Genomic DNA, 22,060 nt, shown 5'->3' with positions numbered 1-22,060 from the left:
GCTCCTTGTTTGGAAATGATGTCACAAGAATAAAGTCAAGAGCTGCAAATTCAGGACGGGACCGTACAATAAAGTCCCGGACATCCAGGATCCTGAAAAAAAAATATTGTTATACAAAAGGTATATTTAGAAATTTTTACTTCGAAAAAAAATTACAGAATTTCACAACCAAACTGTTAAAAAGACCAACAACAGTTATTATACTGTACATCGTTATCCTCAAAGTGGTTACTCCAGAGAATAAGACATAATTAAACCAAAAGGATTCTTACAAAAGCAAACAGATAACACAAATCTTACACTGAGATAAACTAGTAGTATAAATGAAACCAATTAGCATATATATGGAAATATTTTTAAAACAATGGAATTTGTAATTTGGGGAAGTATTTGAACTTCTGTTTCTTTTTTGGTCTTTTTGAGACAGGGTTTCACTATGCAGTTCAGGCTGGCCTTGAACTCACTTTGTAGCCCACGCTGGCCTCAAACTCACAGTGAGCCTCCTGCCTCAGCTTCCTCAGTGCTGGGATTACAGGCATGTGCCACCACGCCTGGCTGAACTTCTATTTCCTATTATCTCTCTTTTGTTTTTCATTTGTGTTTCTCATATCAGAGAAACCATATGAAAAACCATATCTTGTATGTCTGACTCATTTTACTGAACATTTCTATGCAAATTTTTGGTTAAACTCAGATCATCATGGTTGAAATTATACAATTCCAACTCTTATTTCGGCAGAAGAATTTTTCTTAGCCTTAAATTAAAACATAAAGATTAACTTTGGAGTGTTCCTGACACTTTTATTGTAAAATAGACAATCTACAGGTGGAATATGAACACAGTTAATTACTAACAATACTGCTTTAGTGAAAATGCAAGCCCTGCTTTGTTTCACAGTATGAACTACATTAGTAGCGTATAGCCAGGAAAAAGGTAACTGGGTTGGCACATGGCAGGATGAGTCTAAAGTGTAAATTATGAGTAGTTTTTAAAAACTTCTCTTGCATATATATAGCAACTCAACTAAGATCATAAATGCATTCCTTAGGGTCTTGCTTCAATAAATAAAAAGATTTTATGTGCACAACAAATTTCAGTGTCCAATATTAAAGGGACATCTAAAATAATTTATTTGAAGTACTGGATAATATTATTAAGCGGTATCTACACTATACATATTTGCATGTAGAATTTTTTCACACAGGAAGTTTATCCCAATTAAAATTATCATAACTCCTTTAAGGTTGTACTATGTTGGACTAAATCTAATTCTACTTCATATGGTTTTGTCGACCATGCGAAAATATAGTTCTTGGTTTATTTTTGTGTGGATCTGAATTTACAATAGTATGTGGATGGTTTACAGAGATTAACCACTATTTCACTCCTTATACACAGCTGTTATTCTTTTACTTCTTCTGATAAAAACATTTCAAAAGTAAATAACGAATTTCATATTATAATTACTTAAATTGTATACAGTTTTATTTGTGTAACAGCAAGCTCTAGAAAGTTTGCTGGTAAACAAGCTTACCTGTGTGTACTATTGAATCTTTGTATCAAGCGACTCCCATCTGCTAACCTGACTTGAATTTTTGTAGTTGGCACTGAATCATCAATAAGAACAACCGCATTAAGTATGGATTTGTCCTCTTCTTCTGGGGAGGAAGGTGTGCTAACTATTTCAGGTGTAAGGCTAAAAAGGAAGGGTTTAAGATTTAGAATACAAATCTGAATAAGTATGACATGAAAAATGACAATAAATACTGAGATGTACAGTTGACCCTTGAGTGATTTCTCATAATTTCTGAGGTAGCAAGAACATGGCTTTCTTGAGTGTCCTCTACTTCTTCCAGCTTCTTTTGTTACACAGTATTAAAATTCCTTGGGATTCTATGGTTCTATATCTAGTATCTCTCAGAAGTCTAACTTTGCATCCTTTCCACAATTACCTTTTTGGAATGTCATCAGACTACCTAGCACAAGAGTTGTGACATCAACTTTAATATTTAGCTTTTAAATTCTTTATTACTTAAAACTTTCCTGTTATTAAATTCATCAGACCATAGTGACATTTTTACATACTGTTTTGTTTCATTCAAGTTTTAGATTAAAAAGAAAATTATTATCATCACTCCTAAACAATAGAGTTTAACAGATATTTATAGAGTATTCATATTGTATCTGGTATTATAAGTAATCTAGGGATGAATTAAAGTATACACGATAGGTGCAGGTCATAATACATCTTTGCCTCACTTTAACTAAAGGGATAAATTTTGAGAAATGCAGCATTAAGTGACTTCATTATTGTGTGACCATTATACAGTGGGTTTACAAAAGCAGAGAAGATTGTATAGTCTGTTGCATACCTAGAGTATAAATGTACATGGCATAGCCCATTGCTAAGGCTGTGATGAACAAAACAATAGGAGAGTAATCAAACATGGGAGAAAACGATGTAATCAATAGATGTGGTAAAGATGAGATGTATAAGGCCACTCCCAGCATGACACAGTATACTGCTTTACAGTAAATTTCCATAAAACCTCTAAGTTCATAAACCAGGAACAGCCATTTATTATCAAGTATTACGTAGTATACAGAGGTGTATGTGCTCTATTCTCGTAAGACTGGCACTGAAGAGGTTTATACCAGCATCGCCACAAACACAAAGTGCTACACAAACTTTTCAGCTACAATTCTATGGGCCTGCCACAGTATATGTGGTTCTCTGTATTGATGACATGCTGTTATGCAGCACCTTTCTGTACTGTGCCACTTTATATACAGGACTTCAGCACCTGTTTATTTTCATATGCACAGGGTCCTGGAACCAAGCACCTGTAGATACTGAGCAACAGCCACTGCACTTGTACAGTGAAAGTGATTACTGTGTGGCTACCAAGGCGATGGAGCTGTTCGGCTCTTCTAGCACAGCCCTGATGGAAAGTTCCAGTGTCCCCAGCTTCGTGGGCACTGAGCGCCTGGCGGGGAGCAGAGATTTTCTCTACAATAGCGTTATTTTACGTTTGTTTCTCCTGACCAAGGAAAGCTTGGTCTGCTGCGTCTCCTAGTTGCTAATCACTAGCCAAAACTCTTAAAAAACTCCTTAACTAAAATAGAAGCAGATTGTGCTATTCTACAATCAAAACTCTGTTCAATATGGCTAGCAATTAACATGGCACTCTTAACACTGATCTCTCTTCCATCGGTTTCTCTTTCCCATCATTTTCTCAGCTATCTGCTTTACAAAGGCTGGCCTTCGTGAGATACTATCAGATAACAGGCTTATATTCAGGAGGTGAATTTGCAGATTATGAACAATGGCTCCTCTCAGCTGTCTTTCCTTTATGCCACCCTCTTTGATTTAAATTGACTTACTGTATTAAAACAGATTACATTTTAATATCAATTCTTGGTTATAAATTTAAACATGCAAATATGGCAAAGAAATTATTCAGTATTTTACTTGTTCCCATTAAAAATCATAATCTCAATAAACACCATATTAAAAATGAGAAGGGCTAGAAGATTAATGGGAGGGTTCCTAGTCATAACTTTAAATAAATAAATCAAACAAATAAAAAAAAAAAAGTCAAGAAGGAAGAAGCCTGACCTGGCTGGCAGGTGAGAGAGATAAGGAAGAACATTTCTAAGGAGACCCATGATTTAAGAGTCATGAGTTTAAAACAAAAAAACAAATGAACAACCTAGGTCAACATATCTCTCTGTATTTCTTATATATTCCAGAAGGCCATCTCTACTAGCAGAAAAGAGAACAGAAGGGGAGCCTGGAGACATACAAGTATGAAGAACCCATACTAAATTTCTTCAATTTTTGAGAAAGGAGAAGGGAAAAGACTACTATTGTACAAGGCATTAAAGTGGACTTGGAAAGAATCTTGAAAAGGAATAAAGGATGCACAAAGTGACACACTGTGGCAGCAGCAATGCTATAATCCCATATCTCCTGCAGTAACGTGGGGACAAACAGAGGGTAACTTTTAACAACACATTCTATGTGTTTATGAAAATTGTATCAAGCCATGTATGAGAACTCCACTCATACATTCTGCAATGTCCAGTGAGTTTTAAACCGTGCTCTTCCAAGTCTTAGGAGCTCTTTTGAAATGTCTCAAGAGGCAGATCTCTTCTGCACTACAATCAGAGGCTCAGGTTTTAGATACAGGGCTTCCATAGCTTGAAAAGAATTTGGCTATTTCAAAAACCATTGAAAACCACCACTCACGTGGCAAGAGCTTAGTAATTACTTAACGCAGTCACGAATGCTTCAAGTGGTGAAAGATACCCACCTTTTAATCTAATCAGGGGCCTTCTACAATCTTCCCTTTTGAAACCATGTCATCTAAAAGAGGCATGTGACATAATGCCAGTGTTTCAGTCCCTCATTTCCCAGTTCAATCGTCTTGAGCAAATTATCACCTCTGCAAAATGGAGTGCTAAGTGTCCCAAAGAGAACCAATGCACATGAAGTGCTTGTGCTACCTGAAGGTGCTAACTGCTCAGTACTAGCTACTAATATTACCAGATTTGTACAGCTGATTGCAACAGAAAAGTCTTCACTTCACATTTCACAGACCTTTCTGAGTCTCAAAGTTCATGTTGAAAAACAAAACATTTTTCTCACTGTAGTTTTTTACCTTCCAAGTTTTTGTCCTTCTCCACTGAAAGCCTTGAACCGCAATCGCGGTTTTATGTACTCTTGATCCTGGTGATCCTCCATATCTAAGTTCACTTGGCCACCATGAACCAGTCGCTGCAGCTCCAAGGGGATCTCTCTTAAAAAGATGGGGAAGAAGTTTAGTTATGTTTTTAAAAACACTGAACTACACTGTTGAGATTATTATAATCAAATTATGATCTATACTGCAAAGCAGTAATTTCTGTTTAACTTAAAAATTTCCACGCTGACTGATCAGTCTGTGTAGGTCTTTCTTCAAGTTACTTCACACTGTTCCTTGGTGGTTCTCAACACAGAAAAGTTTTGCCTGTTAGAGTGACCGTGGAGTGCATTTAGAAAGTTAAAATATAAGACAGCAACTGATACCTAAGTTAGCACCAGAAAATTTCCATGACGGTAACTAATGTAAACTTATTTTCAAACTTCCTTGAGGAAGCAATGAAAACTGACATATGTGGTTTAATCTTCGGGTACTGGTTAGTGCACTACTGTAGCATAGTGTGAGGGGCAGGGAGTGTGAGAAGCAAGGAAATGAGGCATTTGTCTTGAACAATGAAGACTGCTTCTGGGTTCCACAAAATCAAGAGTGCCCCGCGAGAGATTCACACGGATGACAACACTGTTGCAATGGCTGAGCCTAAAACTTACATCTGTCCTACAAATAAACAAAAAGCCGCTTTGGGAGTATTTTGTTAACATACTTTGAAATTTCCAGGAATGTGTCTGCCATGCAAGCTGAGGAAAGGCTGCACTGTGCTTTGTGTGGAACTCAAAAGTCCTTGAATGCAATGCTACCCATAGTAATGAAGCTCACAACTCCATGTACCTCAGTATTCTATTTTATACCTGTCACATTCACATGAGCAATGCTATCCTTCAGAGAGGCATAAACTAATGACTTCATACATCTGCTAGTGTGGTCATACTTGGGCACTTATAAAGTGAAATAGCTACCAGTTTCCAATAAGGTAATCTCCATTATTTAATATATTTAAGGTAGAAGTGAAATTGTATCAATTTTGTGAGAAAAGATGTGCACTAGAAGATCATACTGTCCATAAGTTTTTTTTAGGACAGTGAAGACAATAATACAAAATACTGTAAGAAGGAAACAACAGATCATATATAATTGAAACCACTAACTGGTATCATTCAATTCTTCCAGAAGCCTTTTCTAAAACTCTTCTTGATCATAATTTGTACTTGGTGATATGGCTGAAATCTAAAAATACTAATATACCATTTGTCTGAACATTAACCTACAAAGTATATGAATTAACAAAGTTAGTTTTGGTCTTTATTATAGAATCAAATCATCAATTTGTTTTCATCTACCATCTGGAAATTAGCACCAATTTTAACAGCAAGACTAGTTTTCACTTAGCGTTGAACACTTCCTCATTCATTTGCTCTCAGTTGTATTCAGTGACTTTGCAAATTTTCAACTTCATAGTATTGACTTAAACTGTTATATCCAAGTATTTACCACCCGTAGTGGCTCTCAGGACAGCTTCCCACCTTCCTCAATGATTTCAACACACTATTTATAGCATTTCTTATCTTTGCTCAGTAGGTATCTTGACATTATCTAGGCAGAATTTATTTTTTAAATTAAGTTTATTTGCATAATTTAGATATGCATAATGATCACATTCATCATAGGGAAATTTAGAAGTTAAATATAAAATTCATGCTAAGTCATCTGAAATGCCTTCTCTTCAAATTTACTTGGTTAATTGAACTCTATATAATTTCATTCCCATTTCACTTCAGGTACCTTCCCTGAACATATTTCACCTTTTGGAAAAACTTTACCTTCAGTTCCTCTATGGAGTATAATCTATTCTGGTTTCATTAACCTTACATGTTTAATTGTATTTCTACTTGGGAACGATCCAACTGACAATCAGTAAAACGATAATGCTGAAAAGTCTTTATTACCATAGCAAAGTCACTTGATTCCCTAACTTTTAGCAAGAATGTGAATTACAATGTTCTTGTGATGGGCAACAGCATTGTGTATTTGGTTCATTTTTATAAAATGTAATTTCACACTAACATTTTGAAATCTTGCCAGCATGTGCTTGCTTCAGCAGCACATACATTAAAATTGAAATCTTGCCAGTAGTAAGGGTACTTCAAAAGATTTCTAATACAAGCTGCTGAGTTTCAGGTATATTTACAGTGATGCTCATGCTGTCAACAGTAACAGGACAGTGACCTGGTGGACTGACAGCAACATACCAATCACTTCATTGATTTATTACATTAAAATGTTTCTTCTTGCAGTTGACTCCACAGACTCATCAGATTTGAAAAGAGAGTGACATCCAATGCTTCTTCCCCACAAAGAACCAGAATAGCCACCTCCCTAGCAACCACCATGGAATATATTCCAGTTACCAATTCTTCAAAACTAGTAGTTGACTACTGAACAATATTTTGTTTAAAAAAAGCCCCATTCTAGGTAACAAAATACAAATAATACATCTTACCCTCTCTTAACAGACTCTAAAAATTGAGCATTTGTTGGGTCATTATAAGGTCTCAATTCTCCATCATCTAAACTGAAACCATTGCTCCACAGTTTAAGCAAAATCTGAACCTTTTGGACATAGAAAATAAGAAGAATAAGAATCCATCTCCATCAAACAATTTAAGTTGCAAATGTGATTATCTCACAACATACTATATCATTTACATAAAATACAGAGACATGGAACTGGCTGGGCATGGTGGCACACATCTGTATTCCCAGCACTCAGGAAGCTGAGGCAGGAGGACTGTTGGAGTTTGAGGCCAGTCTGCCAGTCTGGTCTACAAAGTGAGCTCAAGGCCAGCCTGAACTGTATAGTGAGACCCTGTCTAAAACAGATCAAAAAAAAAAAAAAAAAGAAGGAAAGACAGAAAGAAACTGTACGTTTGCTTAGCAGATTTTTTTTAGCTTAATTGACAATGGTTATAAATACCAAAGGTCCTACGGGTGGACCCTGGCCTTAAAGTACAATCACTCATGGTTCACTGAGAAAATTAAAGCAATTAGAAGACAGCACCCAGCTGATGCATTACTCCCACCCTGGTCCTTTGTCATCCACATCCTTCTCTGGTCCAGAGCTTACTTGTGCCAAAGGCAAGAATTAACTTCCAGTGACATTCCAAGAAACTATAAATGTTTAAAATGAAATTATAATTCCAAAATTTCCCAAGGAAACAGAAACAGTGATGTCTGTAGGTGTTCTAAATTTATAACTCACCTTACACTATCACAGTATGCAATTCATAATTATTACAAACATGAAGGGTCATTCTGATGGTGAATTACACATTCCTTTCATAGTTAAATATACCTAAGTCAGGACTGAGGAAAAAAAAATTGAGACTGAAAACTCACACCCTGGTTCTTTTAATCCACACTTAAACAAACAATAGAAAACAAAACTAACAATAGATTATATTTACATTATTAATTTTTAGAAAACAACAGGAACTACAAATACATATTTTCATTTTACTTACATCTTGCAGCTGATTTTCTCCATATATATATTCAGACCGTTTGCAAAAGGAATTACCCAGTCTATATCCTCCACCTGTAAATGACTAAAATATGTTCCAAGTGAGTTATAAATTCACTAAGGCTTACTTATCAAAATATCATTATTATAGCTGATATATTTTAAAACTAGATATATCACAATTAGCCAAACTAGTTGCTAATACAAAAAATTTATATTAGAATAAAGGTCTTATATCATAGAGAAGCATACTAAAAAAATTAGGTTTAGGTTTCCTTTCAGAAAAACATTAGTAACTCAGAAGTTGAGTTAATTTAGGCAGATCTTTTTCTTTTCTTTTTTTCTTTCTTTTTTTTTGAGACAGGGTATCGCTATGTAGTTCTGCCTGGCCTTGAACTCACTATGTAGACCAGGCTGGTACTGAACTCACAGTGATCCTCCTGCATTAGCCTCCTGAGTGCTGGGATTACAGGTGTGCACCACTACACCTGGCAATTTAGGCAAATCTTAAAACAAGATACACATTTATATACTGAAATATACATTTTCAAGTATATATAGATTCACAAAGGCCACTGTATTTTATGACAAGTCTTATAATAAATTATGATTAAAATATATTTCATGAAGTTAAGAGTTTCAGAGTAAAGAAATTTTGTAAGGAGGTATAAATTACTAGCCATTAGGAAAACACAAATTAACATCATTAGTTATTAGGAAAAGGCAAATTAAAACCACACTGTGTTATCCTAACACACTTATCAAAATGGCTACAATTAAAAACAGTAATACCAAATGCTGACAAGTAAGCAGAGAAACTGGACCTCTCATACATTATCAGAATATAAAATGGCACAACTATTTGGAATGGGATACTATGAGGAATACAAAGGACAAAGAACCGATACACAACAATAACTATGATGGATCTCAAGGACATTCTGTTGAGTGAAATAATACTCGCAAAATAACATCTATTATATGATTCCATTTGTATAATAGCCCAACATTACAAAATTATTGACATGGAAAAAAAGATTAGTGGTAGCTAGAGACTGGGGTGGTGGGAGACAAGGTGGTGGGTACAATGAGAGAGAGCTTTGTCATAACAGTATCTTGACTAAGCTGATTATTACACAAATCTATACATGATAAAATGATATAGAGCTATACATACACATGTACCAATGTCAAACTCTTCGCTTTGATCTTGTGTTACTGTATAATCATATTAAATGGAATCATAAGGAGAAACTAGGTGAAAGGTCTGTAGACTTTCTTGTGAACCTACAATTATCTCAAAATTAAAAAGTAAATTAAAATTTATATAGAAAAGAAACTGTCTCAACTTTCAATCAATAATAGATTACAGTCTCATAAAAATGAAACAAAAATTGAAAATAGCATAGTTAGAAAAACAATGTTTATACACAACCAAAAAACTAATGGAGATCAAAAACAGAAATGATTTAATTTTAAAATAGCAGACCTTTGATTTGTCATCACTTGAAGATCTTGTGGCTTCATTCAAAGGGATAGCCCCATGCTCCTTTGCTTCTTTGAAAAGTTCATTCACAATTTTCCCAGTTGAAGGTCGGACTATACGTAATCCGCTATATTCATGTTCACCTGAATAAAATCTTTAAACATTTCATGAATAAAACTTAGAATAATAGACAAACTACTTTTGAGAAATTAGATAATAAATTACATAGTCCTACTTTTACTTTTAAAAAGGTATTCCTAACCGGGTGTGGTGGTGCGTGCATGTAATCTCAGCATTCAGGAGGCTGAGGTAGGAGGATCATTGTGAGTTTGAGACCAGCCTGGGCTACAAAGTGAACTCGAGGCCAGCCTGAACGGCACAGCGAGACACTGTCTCAAAAAGACCAAAAAAAAAAAGGTATTACTGACTCCTTTGAAAATATCTTTTAAAATGAGATTAAGGAGAAGATCAAATAGGAGACAGTTCATATGCTTTTGCACTGAATTTGCAGAGGTTCTGACAGCAAGTTCATCATTCAGCATGACAACTGGTGGGTCTGCTTACCAAATGCACCTCTGACAAATCAGTCTCTTCTGAAATAGTAGGGAAAAGCAATGTCAAAAAGCAAAGGATGGTACCTTCTCCTCAAGTAATCCACTCAGTAGAAACTGGTCACTGAAAATATCTCTAGATTTAGACAGTATAACATCCAATACTAGACTATAGAACTACAAAGGAAAGGTTTACTCCTCAGGGATTTTTGGTTTGAAAAAGAACTACTCCAGCATACCCGCCCCCCCATGTTAAAAGTAAAGAATTTAGCCCATGTACAGTGTACTGCTTACGTAGTGACTAATTTCTAGTCACTTGATTCTAACTTCATAAATGTTCCTAGGGAACACAAATATTTCTCTTACCTAAGATTAGTACTCTATTTTTTATCTTTCAAGATTTTTTTTCAAACTTGGATATAAAATACTACAACCAATGAAGTACTATCACAAACACTTCCAAAATAAGATGACAAGGTTCACAGATCTTTCCATACCGTTATTCTAGTTCCAAGTTCACCCCGAATTGATTCACAAAACAATTCAATGGGAGAAAACTATACCTGCACTGGAGATTAAGAGTGACGGTCCCCTTTGAGACTGTCTATAGAATTAACGTATGACAACTGAATGGAACAGAGGGAAGAGCAGATCAGCTTTCATTTCATTGTCAATGAAAGAAAAAATCCATGTGGAGCTGTAGGGGATGGTGACTCTTAACTTACCATTTTTAAGATAGAATAGTTTTAGCCTTAGTACAAGCCTCAAAATGTGTCTTGAGAAACATCCTGGAAGGGCTGTAAAAAGTTAACTTTGCAGTTAATTTTTCCCTGGAATGCTTCTCCAAAGACAAAGAACACCCGCGCCCAGATAACCACCTATGACCCGGCCTGGGTTGTTTCCTCCCTTCCCTGGCCCTAGATAAACATTGTAGCCATAAAGGAAATGTACGGTTATCTAAAGGGGGACATATAGAACAGAGTACAGAAATATAGTACAGAGTACACAACCACATATCATTGTGGTTGTGTTCATGACCAGGCCCTGATCTGGTCAGTGGGACAAGGAAAACAACGTGTGGCCAGGGCTACAACATTACTATGTTACCATGGAAACCAAAAATGTATATAAGGTGGAAATAAAGGCAGGCAGGGGCCCCATGTTCCTGACCTGCTAGTTGGGGATGTGCAGTGACCGGTGTAAAATTAATAAACTCTGTTTGTCCTAAAGAAAGTCCTTCAGTGTCCTGTGGAATTCAGCCCACTTGCCGTTACAGAGCCAAGTGGACACCAGCAGAACTCAATTGTGCGAAGGAGTCTTTTACCTTACCAGTACTCTGAAGTACACTGGGCCCAAGTTTACTTAGAGAAGGAACCTCAGATTCCTCCCTCACCTACAGAGGGTCAAGGACAGCAAGCAAGAGTAAATGCTGCCCTGGGTAGCTCTTTAAGCATTCATATTATAGAAGGAGCTAGATATCTGATGATTTCAGGAAACTATGACAAACACAGAATAGGAGTTTCCTGCTGCAGCTATCCCTATTGTAGCTCCTTCGCTCCCTTTTCCAGGTCTGTAAACTGGCAATGTAAGTAATCCTTTCTTTTTATCTCAGTCTTCTTGAGAAAAAAAACCTTAGTAGAAAAAAATCAGGCATAGGAAAAGACTTATCAGATGGTCAATGGCTTTTATCACATGTTTAAGAAATCTTTTCTTACCATAAGGTCATGAAGATACTCTTCTCTTGTAGAAGCGTAATTGTATTAACTTTTATATTTAGATCCACAATCCATATAGGACCAGTGTTTGTGTGTAGTGTAAGGGAGATGTGAAGAATTATTTTTGCCCATGTAAATGTCCATTTGTACAATACCATGTAATGACATTCTCTCCCCTCACTGCTCTGCAGCATCACCTTTGTCATAAACCAAGCAGCGGAGTGTCTGTGATGTTGAATTCTCCACCTTGGTTTACTGGCTTACTATCAGTCCTTACCAACTACTGCTGTGCTGCTGTAAGTCTTTTATCCAGAAATATAAGTCCTCAACTGTAATTCTTCATGAATATACTGGCTATTACTTTTTGCGGGGAAGAGTGTGGATTCAATGATATTTACTGACAATTAAAGTGAACCTCTATGTTCATATAAACAAACTTATCAATGAAAATGAGTAAAATATCCCTTAATTACCAGAAGGATCAGGAATAATAAAACAACTTTCAGTTACTAAAATACTTAGGGATCCCTTTATCAGTCCCAAGTCTCCAAAATCCAGGAACTTTGAAAGGTAAGGCTGGTAGCTACTGTATTTTTATTTATTCACTCAGCGAATACCTGCTGAGTGCCTGCTATAACACAAAGCACTACTCTATAAATCTGGGATCCAGCACTATAAAACAAAGTCTTGCTATTTATAGAGCTTGTATTAGCAGGCTAAGCCAGACAAAGGACAAATAACATATATGATTATTTTTGACTCTACAATATTTTCATAAAACTGTCAGAACTGATCAATTTTAATTTAAAACTATTTTTAAAACATGGCTCAATCTGGGAGAACAGATAACTTTATAATACTAAATTTTCCAATTCTGATGTATTCTTCATTTGGGTAATGTGTTATGGTTTTCCGGTACTGTTTTTTAAGTATTTGTTAGATTTATTCCTAAGTACTTGATATTTTTAAATGTAAATGCTATCTTTTAAAAAAATTTTTCTAATTACTTCCTATTATACATAGAAATGAAATTTATTCCTGAACACTAGCTGTATACTCAGGATCAGAGAGCTTATTAAAAATACTTTGAAATCAACTAGTTTGACTAGTCTTTTTGTAGTTCACTTTGTATGTAATCACATCAGTGAAGAGAGAGAAGTCACTGCAAATGGTATACTTACGTTTTTCTCCTGTCATGGTATAGATCCTCCAGCATAGGTTAAATGAAATTGTGATGGCTAGCTTAGATGTGTTCCCAAATTCAGAAGAAAATCACCATTTCACTGTTAAATGTAATTTTAAGTATAGGTTTGCTATAGAGCCTTTAAAATCAGATTAATTTAATCCCTTTATTTTCATTTTGCCATTTTTTAAAGTTATGAATGTAGTAATTATTGCTTTGTATATTTTGAGGCTGTATTATCAAACTTAGAACCATTCTATTTTCTGGATAGATGTTTATCACCAGGAAATTCTCTTTATTAATTCTTCTTGCCTTAAGGAATAAATTGTCAGGATGGGCATGGTTGTGAATGCCTGTAACCCCAGCACTCAGGAGGCTGAGGCAGGAGGATCACTAGGAGTTTGAAGCCAGCCTGGGCTACAAAGTGAGTTCAAGGCCAGCCTAAACTGTACAGCAAAACCCTGTCTCAAAAAGACCAAAAAGAAAAAAAAAAAAAAAAATTTGTCACAGTTTCTTAAATTCAACCTGTGCTTTAACTAGACTATTTAGATGATTTATGTGTGTTATAATTACTATTATATTTGTAATTTAGTTATGCTTGAATTCAGTTCTCATTCTCTTACTTTTTGACTTCTGATGAATTAGTCAAATACTGTCTTACTCCCCTCATCAGCTAGTTATGATTTTGTAATTTTTTTTTTTTTTGGTACCAGGAATTGAACTCAGGACCTTGCGCTTGCTAGGCAGGCGCTTATGCTACTGAGCTATATCCCTGGCCTGTGATTTTATTTTTAAAGGTCCAGTTCTGTGCTGGGCATAATACACACTTTATTTCATTTAATTCTCAAAACAACACCACTATACAAAAACAAGTAGAGGACATTTAAATTTTGTGATATGTAGTCTTTTGTGGATGAATCCATTAAAGTGTGTATTAGATTATATTTTCTTTGGATTATGTACCTCCTTTTGTAAATAGAAAACAGACTACATTATGTCTAGAAATTTAAATAATGAAACTATACTGGTTTAAAAAGACAAGCAGCACATTGTCTTTTTATTTCTAATACTGAAAACTAATAATGAATAAGAAATGTGTTCATTTCTAACACTGCCCAAGGAGGTAGACACGAAAATAAGCACCAAACAAATCAGCAAAAATACAATGAGACTGGGTAAATGTTGATACTCAATATAAAAACAAGGGAGCTATACGTGTACTTGTGCTTAAGTGCTAGAAAATATATTTAGGAAAAAATGTTGTCAATAACTTGTTACACACTGTACTGCACGTGATTAACAGTCCAAAGTGTCAGCATCTCTTAAGAAAATAGATCCTTTGGATATATAAATAACTCTAGAAATCAAATTGGAGGCACAAGGACCTTTAAAACCACATCATAATTTGGGGATGTAGCTCACTGGTAGAGTGCATGCCTAGCATGCACAAGCCCTAGGCTTCAACCACAGCAACCCCTAGCACCAAACAAAGCAAAACAAAAATAATACATTATCAAATTAAATTAAGAAAAATAGTTTCATGTATAAAAAGGAAAACTGCTAAAATATATTAAAGATTGTATATGAATAACAAGGAAAATATAGATATACCAAATTTTATTGGAACAACCCAAATATTTTGATTTGCCACCCCAAGAGTAAGTCAAGTCTCTCAGCATATGGTCAAACTCAGGAAAACAGAGGCTGAATACTCAATGAGTAAAATTTAGGTACACAAAAATATATTACGTACTTTCAAAATTTGGGAAAAAGCATAAAATAAGGAAGCAGCTAAAAAAAAAATGTCTATGAGGTATAATCAAAAAATATGGTGAGTATACATTTTATTTTAATTACAATAAAAGACATATTACCATTAACCCCCCTCAAAATACTTCCCCTCACTTTGACTACACTTATCATTCTTTTACTATTTAATGTTTATTTTATGAAAAAAATTTAAACAATGAGAATAATAGTTAATACACTATGTAACACTATCTTCAAAGTGGTTACTCAGAGTACAAGACATGTCACTTTCTGAAACAGTTCTGACAGTTCTTTTGCCTGAGTGTCTTCAGTTGTGCTGTAGAGACTGCCTTGATGTCTTCAACTGATTCAAACTATTTACCTTTCATGATTATTTTGAATTTGGGGAAGAGCCAGAAGTCACAGGGTGTCACATCTGGTCAGTGTCGTGGACTGGGGACACACAATAATATTTTTACAAACTAAGCGGCACCTCAGCAGCAGCATTCACTGCATTTTGCTCACACTGCATAAAGATATTCACAGGAGCTCCCACGCTGCTTCAGAAAGTGGCAAGAACAGTGGGAGATATGTGCTCAAAGCAAGGGAAAGCATTTTGAGGAGAATTAATGGCAACGTATCTTCTGCTGCAGTAAATCTTCAAAATTTAAGGATTCATTGTATATTTTGATTATTATACACAAACACATACACAGTCTGCCAAAAAATGTATTATAATCAGGAGAAGAGAAACTTGCATGTTTTAATATTAAATTTATCAAGATATTATGAGATTAATATAAGTTATATTTGGCCTCTACAATTATAAGAGGTGCTCAAAGTTGTGGTGAACTGAAATGTAAATACATTTTTTTGGAGTCTCTCTCTCTCTCTACACACATACACAGACACAACAAATTTGAATACAAATTAGAACTAATGGGCAGGGTATTCAAGCCATGCCAACACACCAGCCTGCTGATTACAAAAGAAAAACTGTACTTTATAATGGAGCAATGTGGTCGGCAGTCTGTACCTTAACCAGGTGAATGCGCCACCAATTCTGGAAAAACTTGAAATTATATGGCTCCTGATGTAATATAATAAAAAGCAGACAATATCACCTGTCTAGCATTGACAGAAGCATTTAAGAAGAATCTAAGTATAAGCAAACACTAGAACGTGGGACATTCTGTAAGACGTGTAGCCTGATTAGACCACTGGTGGTAACCCTATGGCATGTGTGTTGCAGCGGGCTGCTTCGTATCACCGAAAACTCTAAAAGGTGCGTCATCACCGCTCTGAACTTTCCAAAAAAGACAATGTAAGAAACTTTATTCAGGTAAGCAAAAAATAAAAACGTGGGGAGAATGCGTGGGACTCACAAATTCAAAACAGGAATCATCAAATACAACTCAGGTCTTTGGTTGTATCCTGACTCCCAAAAAAGACTGTAAGAAATCTGACTATAGACTATATAGTAAGTGATGTCACAGAATCACTTGTTTTTCTCTGCAGTACTGGGGACTGAACACTGGGGTACTCTATGCTCAAACTACATCTTCAGCCCCCTTTTATTTCTGCTGTTGTTGTTGCTGGGGATTGAATGCAGGGTCTTGTGTGTGCAAGGCAAGGACTCTACCACTGGGCCGCATCCCCAGCCCAGCTCTCTCTGTTTTGAGATAGAATCGAGCTAGCTAAGTTGCCCAGGCTGGCTTCAAACTTGGATCTTTCTGCCTCAGCCTCCCAAGTAGCTGGGATTATATGCATTTGCCACTGCACCTGGTTCAGTGTTAATTTTTTATGGTACAGTATGTTATCAAGCACTTTCTATCATGATGGGTATAATATTCTTTCAAATAGTTGAGTAAAAATGAGAATTAGCATGCACAAGTGCAAAGTTATAACACACTGATAATTGGTAAACACAGATGAAGTATACTTAGTATTTATTCACTGTACTAACCTCTTGATTTTCTATAGGTTTCAAAAAAGCAAAATAGAAAGTTGGAGAAGTTAAAAGCACTATTTTTCTTTTCATTCATGTCAAGATATGTCATTTTCTCACCTCTCCTACAAAAGGTGTGTAGTGACAAAGTAAGAGAAACAATTTCCGACAAATTTTTAAACCTTTCATAAAATTACAGACTTTCTGAGAATGAGATATCATCAGAAAATTCAAGTTTCTCCCCAGGGATAAGATCTGCAATACTAAAAAAAATGTTATAGAAGTATTCATAGCAATAAAATATGCTTGATTCTCATCTCTTCAATCTCCACAGTGGTACAGGAATAGCAAATATATCCAAAAGGTCACTTACTAGATAGTGTCATATAACACCGGGACAGACTTCAAAAGTTAAATATCCTTAAATGGAGGAAAAAAGACCCATGGATAGATGGGCTTTAGCAAACACATGAACCCTTAAAAATAAATGACAAAATTATACATGAATGTTATTTGGAAGGAGAGGGCCTATAACTTTCATCGGATAGTCAATGAATCCTATGACTCAAATAATATTAAGGAACTACTGTTCCCAAGAAAAATAACATTCAAGATACAATTTCATAAGATGCCTACTCTAGTGACAAGCATTTAAGATAATTTTCTAAGTTTTTGTTAGCTCTTTGACTAAAAAGATTTTAGGAACAGTACCTAAATAACATCAATTTAAAAAAATTATAATTTAAAAAATCCCCAAAGCCATCTGAATAATTTGAGATTTGTGAATGTAACTTAAAAGGGGGTTTGCTTACATTTAGATTCTTCTTAAATGCTTTTTATAATTTTGAAAAAAATAAAACATACCGTTGAGGTGGTGTTTGTGGGCTCTTAAAGACTGTAGCTTTAGGTCTATCAGATGTGGAAGATTTGCACTGCACTTCATCTTCATATAATTCTGCCAGGGCCATCTGTAGGGCAAGAGGCTTGTCATAAGGTATAACACTAGAAATAAATTATTCTATGCAATGTCTGAATAGAACTAACTTGAAATTGAGCAATAAAGATTTCCTATGAAAAAATGAAGGCTGTCATTTCAAAAGGACTCATTTTCAAGACATATTCACTGAGTATGTCGTAGAACTAAATGCCATACGTGTTAGAGTAAAATGAAGTTATAATAACTCTTTAATTATTCTCTATCAAGTAACTTTTCAAAAGCTTCAAAAACTGCCTTAGGTTAGAAATCATTTTCAAATTTGGACCTATATAACTCTCTTCCAATTCTTTCAAGAATTCCTGAATTCCTGTTTCATAATAATGTCAGCTTCTTTCACCAGGTCTCAAAAATAATTTCATTTAACTGTTTTCAAAATCCAAGTACATAAAACAATTTCAAAAGTATTGTTTAAAATTCTCCCAGACATAAATGCCAATTTTAGCAAATGAGTTTCTGAAAAATATAAAACGATGAATTACACATATGGTTTATACAGTATACCATTTAGAAAGCAATACAGTATTATGAAAGTACATTATTATAGATAACTTCAAAATGAAATAGCTATATTTGTTCTCGAAATGTTATTTAAAAACAATATTCTAAATATTTCAGTATTTACTTAATTTTCCCCACTTTTGAGATCTCTGAACACTAACTCAAAATTTATTCCTAAAATCTCTCTGGTTATTCAGTTACAACTGGCATGACCATAAGACACCGGGTGCCTGCTCCCCCAAACAAAAATTAAAACAAAACATAAAATCCCAAACAAAACAGATAAAGTGCTCTTTTTGAAAGCACAAAAATATATGAAAACTATCACTACGAATTCTTCAGTAGGAAAAAAAACAACTGAGAATTAGGGCAAAGTTAATTCCTTGTTTATGGTGCTGAGGCAAACACTGCACCCCTGGGCTACATTCAGCTCCTTTTGAAAATACTACCAGTCGACTTTTAAAATATATACACAAGACAAAACTGAAAGGCTCCATTTTTACCTGTTTTTTTTTAATTTCAACTCTACCCCATGACCTTACACATACATCAACTTGTATTTTTAACCTGGAAATTTTGCCAGATTCCAAATTCCAAATTGCTTTGTAGTCTTAAAGAAATGAGTTCAAACTTAGACACTTACTATATGACCTTTGGTAAATTATTTAACTTCTCCGAGCCTTCATTTTTATATCTTTAAACATCTACAAAAGTCTCATTTGAGGGTCATCTGAAAGATTAATCATAAAGCACACAGCATGTTGGCTCTGTCAGTAGAAGATATTATATTAAAAAATGTTTAAAACTCATTGTATTAGTGATTCATTTTCCCCAATATTTCCTTTCTTTCAATAGTATTATGTATGCATCTCCTACAGTTCTTTACCACTTCATCTCCTCCAAAAAACAAAATCAAACAAAGAAGGAGAAGGGTAGAAATGGACTGACGGCTGTTTTTAAAATTTTCATTAATTTCACTTTCCTGACCTCTCTTCAAAACAGTATTCTTTTATGGATTTCTTTCTAAGCTAACTGTAGTATTGCAGCTCTGTGAAGAACTTCCATGGTTTTCCTATTCTCATCAATGGAAATGTTACTATATTTCAAAGACCTATTTAAGGCAGCTTATGTAAAAGCTTTTATTGTCTTAACTAAATATCTTTCTTCTGTAAATCCTCAGTGCATATATTCTCCCTTTATGACATTTATATTAAACAACATATTGTCATTATAGGTTAATTATCTCTTATATGAAAGGCTTTGGACCAGAAGTGTTTCATAGTTCAAAGTTTCAGATTTTGTAATGTTTGCATAGACTTTATTAGTTGAGCACCTCTAATACAAATGTCCAAAACATGAAATGCTCCAAAAGCCATAATTTAGATGTTCAAACATTCTGGATTTTGGATCATTTCAAATTTTTGGATTTTTCAGATTAAGGAGGGACATTCCATCTGTATTTATGTATTTTTATATTATCCACCCTACTGGAATTTAAGTTTCCTAAATTGTGTGTAATATAATCTGTAACAGGCACACTGAATTATACAGACTATACCACAACACGAATCATAAACACAGCTTAATATAGATTTTTAAATTGAAATATTTGCTGTACTTTTGTACTTTATTTTTTGCTTTAAGATTTAAATAAAATGTTACTTATCCAACAGTGTTTTTCTTCTGTAAAACAAATGAATAAAGCAAATATCTTTGACTCCATGGAATGTGGGTCATTTATTAACAAAGTAAGAATATTGGGAAAATGACAGTAGAGTAGTGAGTCTATCTGCCTGAAAGAACTTACTGTTGTTTTTCATGGAATGCCATTAATTTTTAAGTAAGCGATACTTAGAAAGAATTGATGCCATGTGGTATCATGTATATAGATGCACTAGTAAATATAAAAATTTTTAAATTTATTTTTACAAAACAGTTTATACCACACCAAACACAAAGGGATAATTTAATCAAAACTAATTGAAATACTGGTAAAAACCAATAAAGTAATAATAAAATCTCAAAATTTAGTAAGATGAGATTTCAATAATACAGAGAATATGCTTCATGAGGATGGTGCTCAAAATGTTTTGGATTTTGGAGCATTTCAGGTTTTGGATTTTTGCATTAGAGTGCTCAACTGGAAAGCCTACACAAAGATTCCAATATCCGAAACATTTCTAATCCCAAGCCTACCCTAGATAAAAGAGAGTTAACATGTACTGATAAACTTTCCTCTAGAACTTGGTATGTGAAGAATGTGAAAAGAATCCTAAAGTATCCGGAACACCCTTATCAAGCCAAATCCTAACCCTAAACTGTCATCCTTAATCCAGTCCCTATCCCAAATTCCAACCTATATGGAAACAAACCATTTTCTTTTGACATTATTCTGGAGGAAAACTGGGACAGATGGTTAAGATGGTTAATTTTTAATGACATTAGAGTGGACTAACTGGTGAAAGTTACAGCACATCTGACAAAGAATAAGGATAATAGAGAAACAGTGCTCACCCTCTTTTCAGGCATTAGTGAACCCTTACTCTACTACAACTACCACCTTCAGTTTACACAGGTACTGGGATCAAAGAGGTTAAGAAATTTCTTCTACACCTAAAGAACTAACTTGCCAGACCAAGAGAGAAAACAAAGTGGCTCTCACCACTGAACCAGTTCCCTCAACACCCACTCTGCCTCTTAGGTCCACACTTGATACTATACTGCACCTTAGCCACAAGGCCAAGAAGCGTTAGGTCCACGTTAGAAAAGACGAGGTATGAAACAGTTCATCCTAGTCCTTGAACTGTTTGCACTACTGACTCCACTATGGGCACTGAACTATTACTGACATCCTTTCCTCACCTTAAACCTCTCTCCATCCTCCAAACTCTCCATTTTATCTTGGCATGCAAGGATACTTCACCTTAAAATGCTATGTTAAACGTATTCACATACTACTTCTTTAAAAAGTGTGAATGTCTTCAAAAGGTAAAACGCCTTTTGCACTTCTACCCGGTCAGAACTCCAGGCAGCAAGGCGATCTGACAGCATTTACAGAAAAGGGGAAGGCAGGCATGGAAAAGTACTTAACTGGGAACAACCTGGTCAACCATTCAACTGATTTCGTTTAACCAGTTAATTAGCTACAGGGCACTTCTAATCAGCCAGGGCTGAGTTCACTGCGATTAACACCGTACTAGTTCGCCGAGCCCGGCTCAGGCACTTCCTCCAAGTGCGGGGCGCCCTACGCATCTTCACACCCTCCAACAGCAGCCCGGCTGCGCACGCCTCGGATGCCGATTTCTCGTGCTCTCGCGAGACCTCAGGCGTGCGCTGGACGGCAGGTGCGAAGCAAGTTCTCTGAAGCAGCAGAGGTGTGGCTATAAACCCTTCCCGTCAAGGTTTGTAAGTTCAATCTCGTTTACTTTAAATTACAGTTCCTTACCGCTTTTCTCTTGCTGAGTTTTACCTGCGACTCCACACGGAGGCAGCAAAAAGCCTAACAAGCGGCGTGAGCGCCTGCTACAATGAAGGCGCCGCACCTGCGGCTGGCCAGCGACCGTCCGCGTCCCCAGCACTGCAAAGCCGTCTCACGGACCAGCTTCTACAGCCCGGCGACCTGGCTGCGGGGCGAAGCGCTGCACTGCACCCTTGGAAAGGAGCTGCCGGCTGAGACGCGCCCCAGTCACCCGGAGCGCGCGGCCGGACGGGG

At 35.6% G+C, this 22,060-nt stretch overlaps 1 protein-coding gene across 5 annotated transcripts in view; it reads right to left on the bottom strand.

The window, feature by feature from the left end:
• The window catches only part of Ubxn2b (UBX domain protein 2B), a 48,891-nt gene that overhangs the window by 26,350 nt on the left and 481 nt on the right, over nt 1-22,060 (bottom strand). For 2 of the 5 annotated variants that reach the window (XM_013520208.1, XM_005396089.2), the window contains exons 2-8: nt 17,718-17,821; nt 9,711-9,861; nt 8,223-8,306; nt 7,202-7,311; nt 4,666-4,803; nt 1,536-1,697; nt 5-92 (exon numbers count right to left, since the gene is read on the bottom strand). In XM_013520208.1, coding sequence (XP_013375662.1) covers nt 5-92; nt 1,536-1,697; nt 4,666-4,803; nt 7,202-7,311; nt 8,223-8,306; nt 9,711-9,861; nt 17,718-17,821 — 837 coding nt within the window. Of the gene's footprint in view, nt 1-4; nt 93-1,535; nt 1,698-4,665; nt 4,804-7,201; nt 7,312-8,222; nt 8,307-9,710; nt 9,862-13,154; nt 13,257-17,717; nt 17,822-22,060 lie in introns of those variants that run through there. The other 3 variants (XM_005396092.1, XM_005396090.2, XM_013520209.1) reach the window with 3 other exon arrangements.

Source organism: Chinchilla lanigera, unplaced genomic scaffold (assembly GCF_000276665.1).
Source record: "Chinchilla lanigera isolate Chin_1 unplaced genomic scaffold, ChiLan1.0 scaffold00053, whole genome shotgun sequence".
In the NCBI taxonomy this organism is placed as follows: Eukaryota; Metazoa; Chordata; class Mammalia; order Rodentia; family Chinchillidae; genus Chinchilla; species Chinchilla lanigera.
Note: the sequence above shows the minus strand (reverse complement) of the source record. Positions and strands in the feature narration are given on the sequence as shown.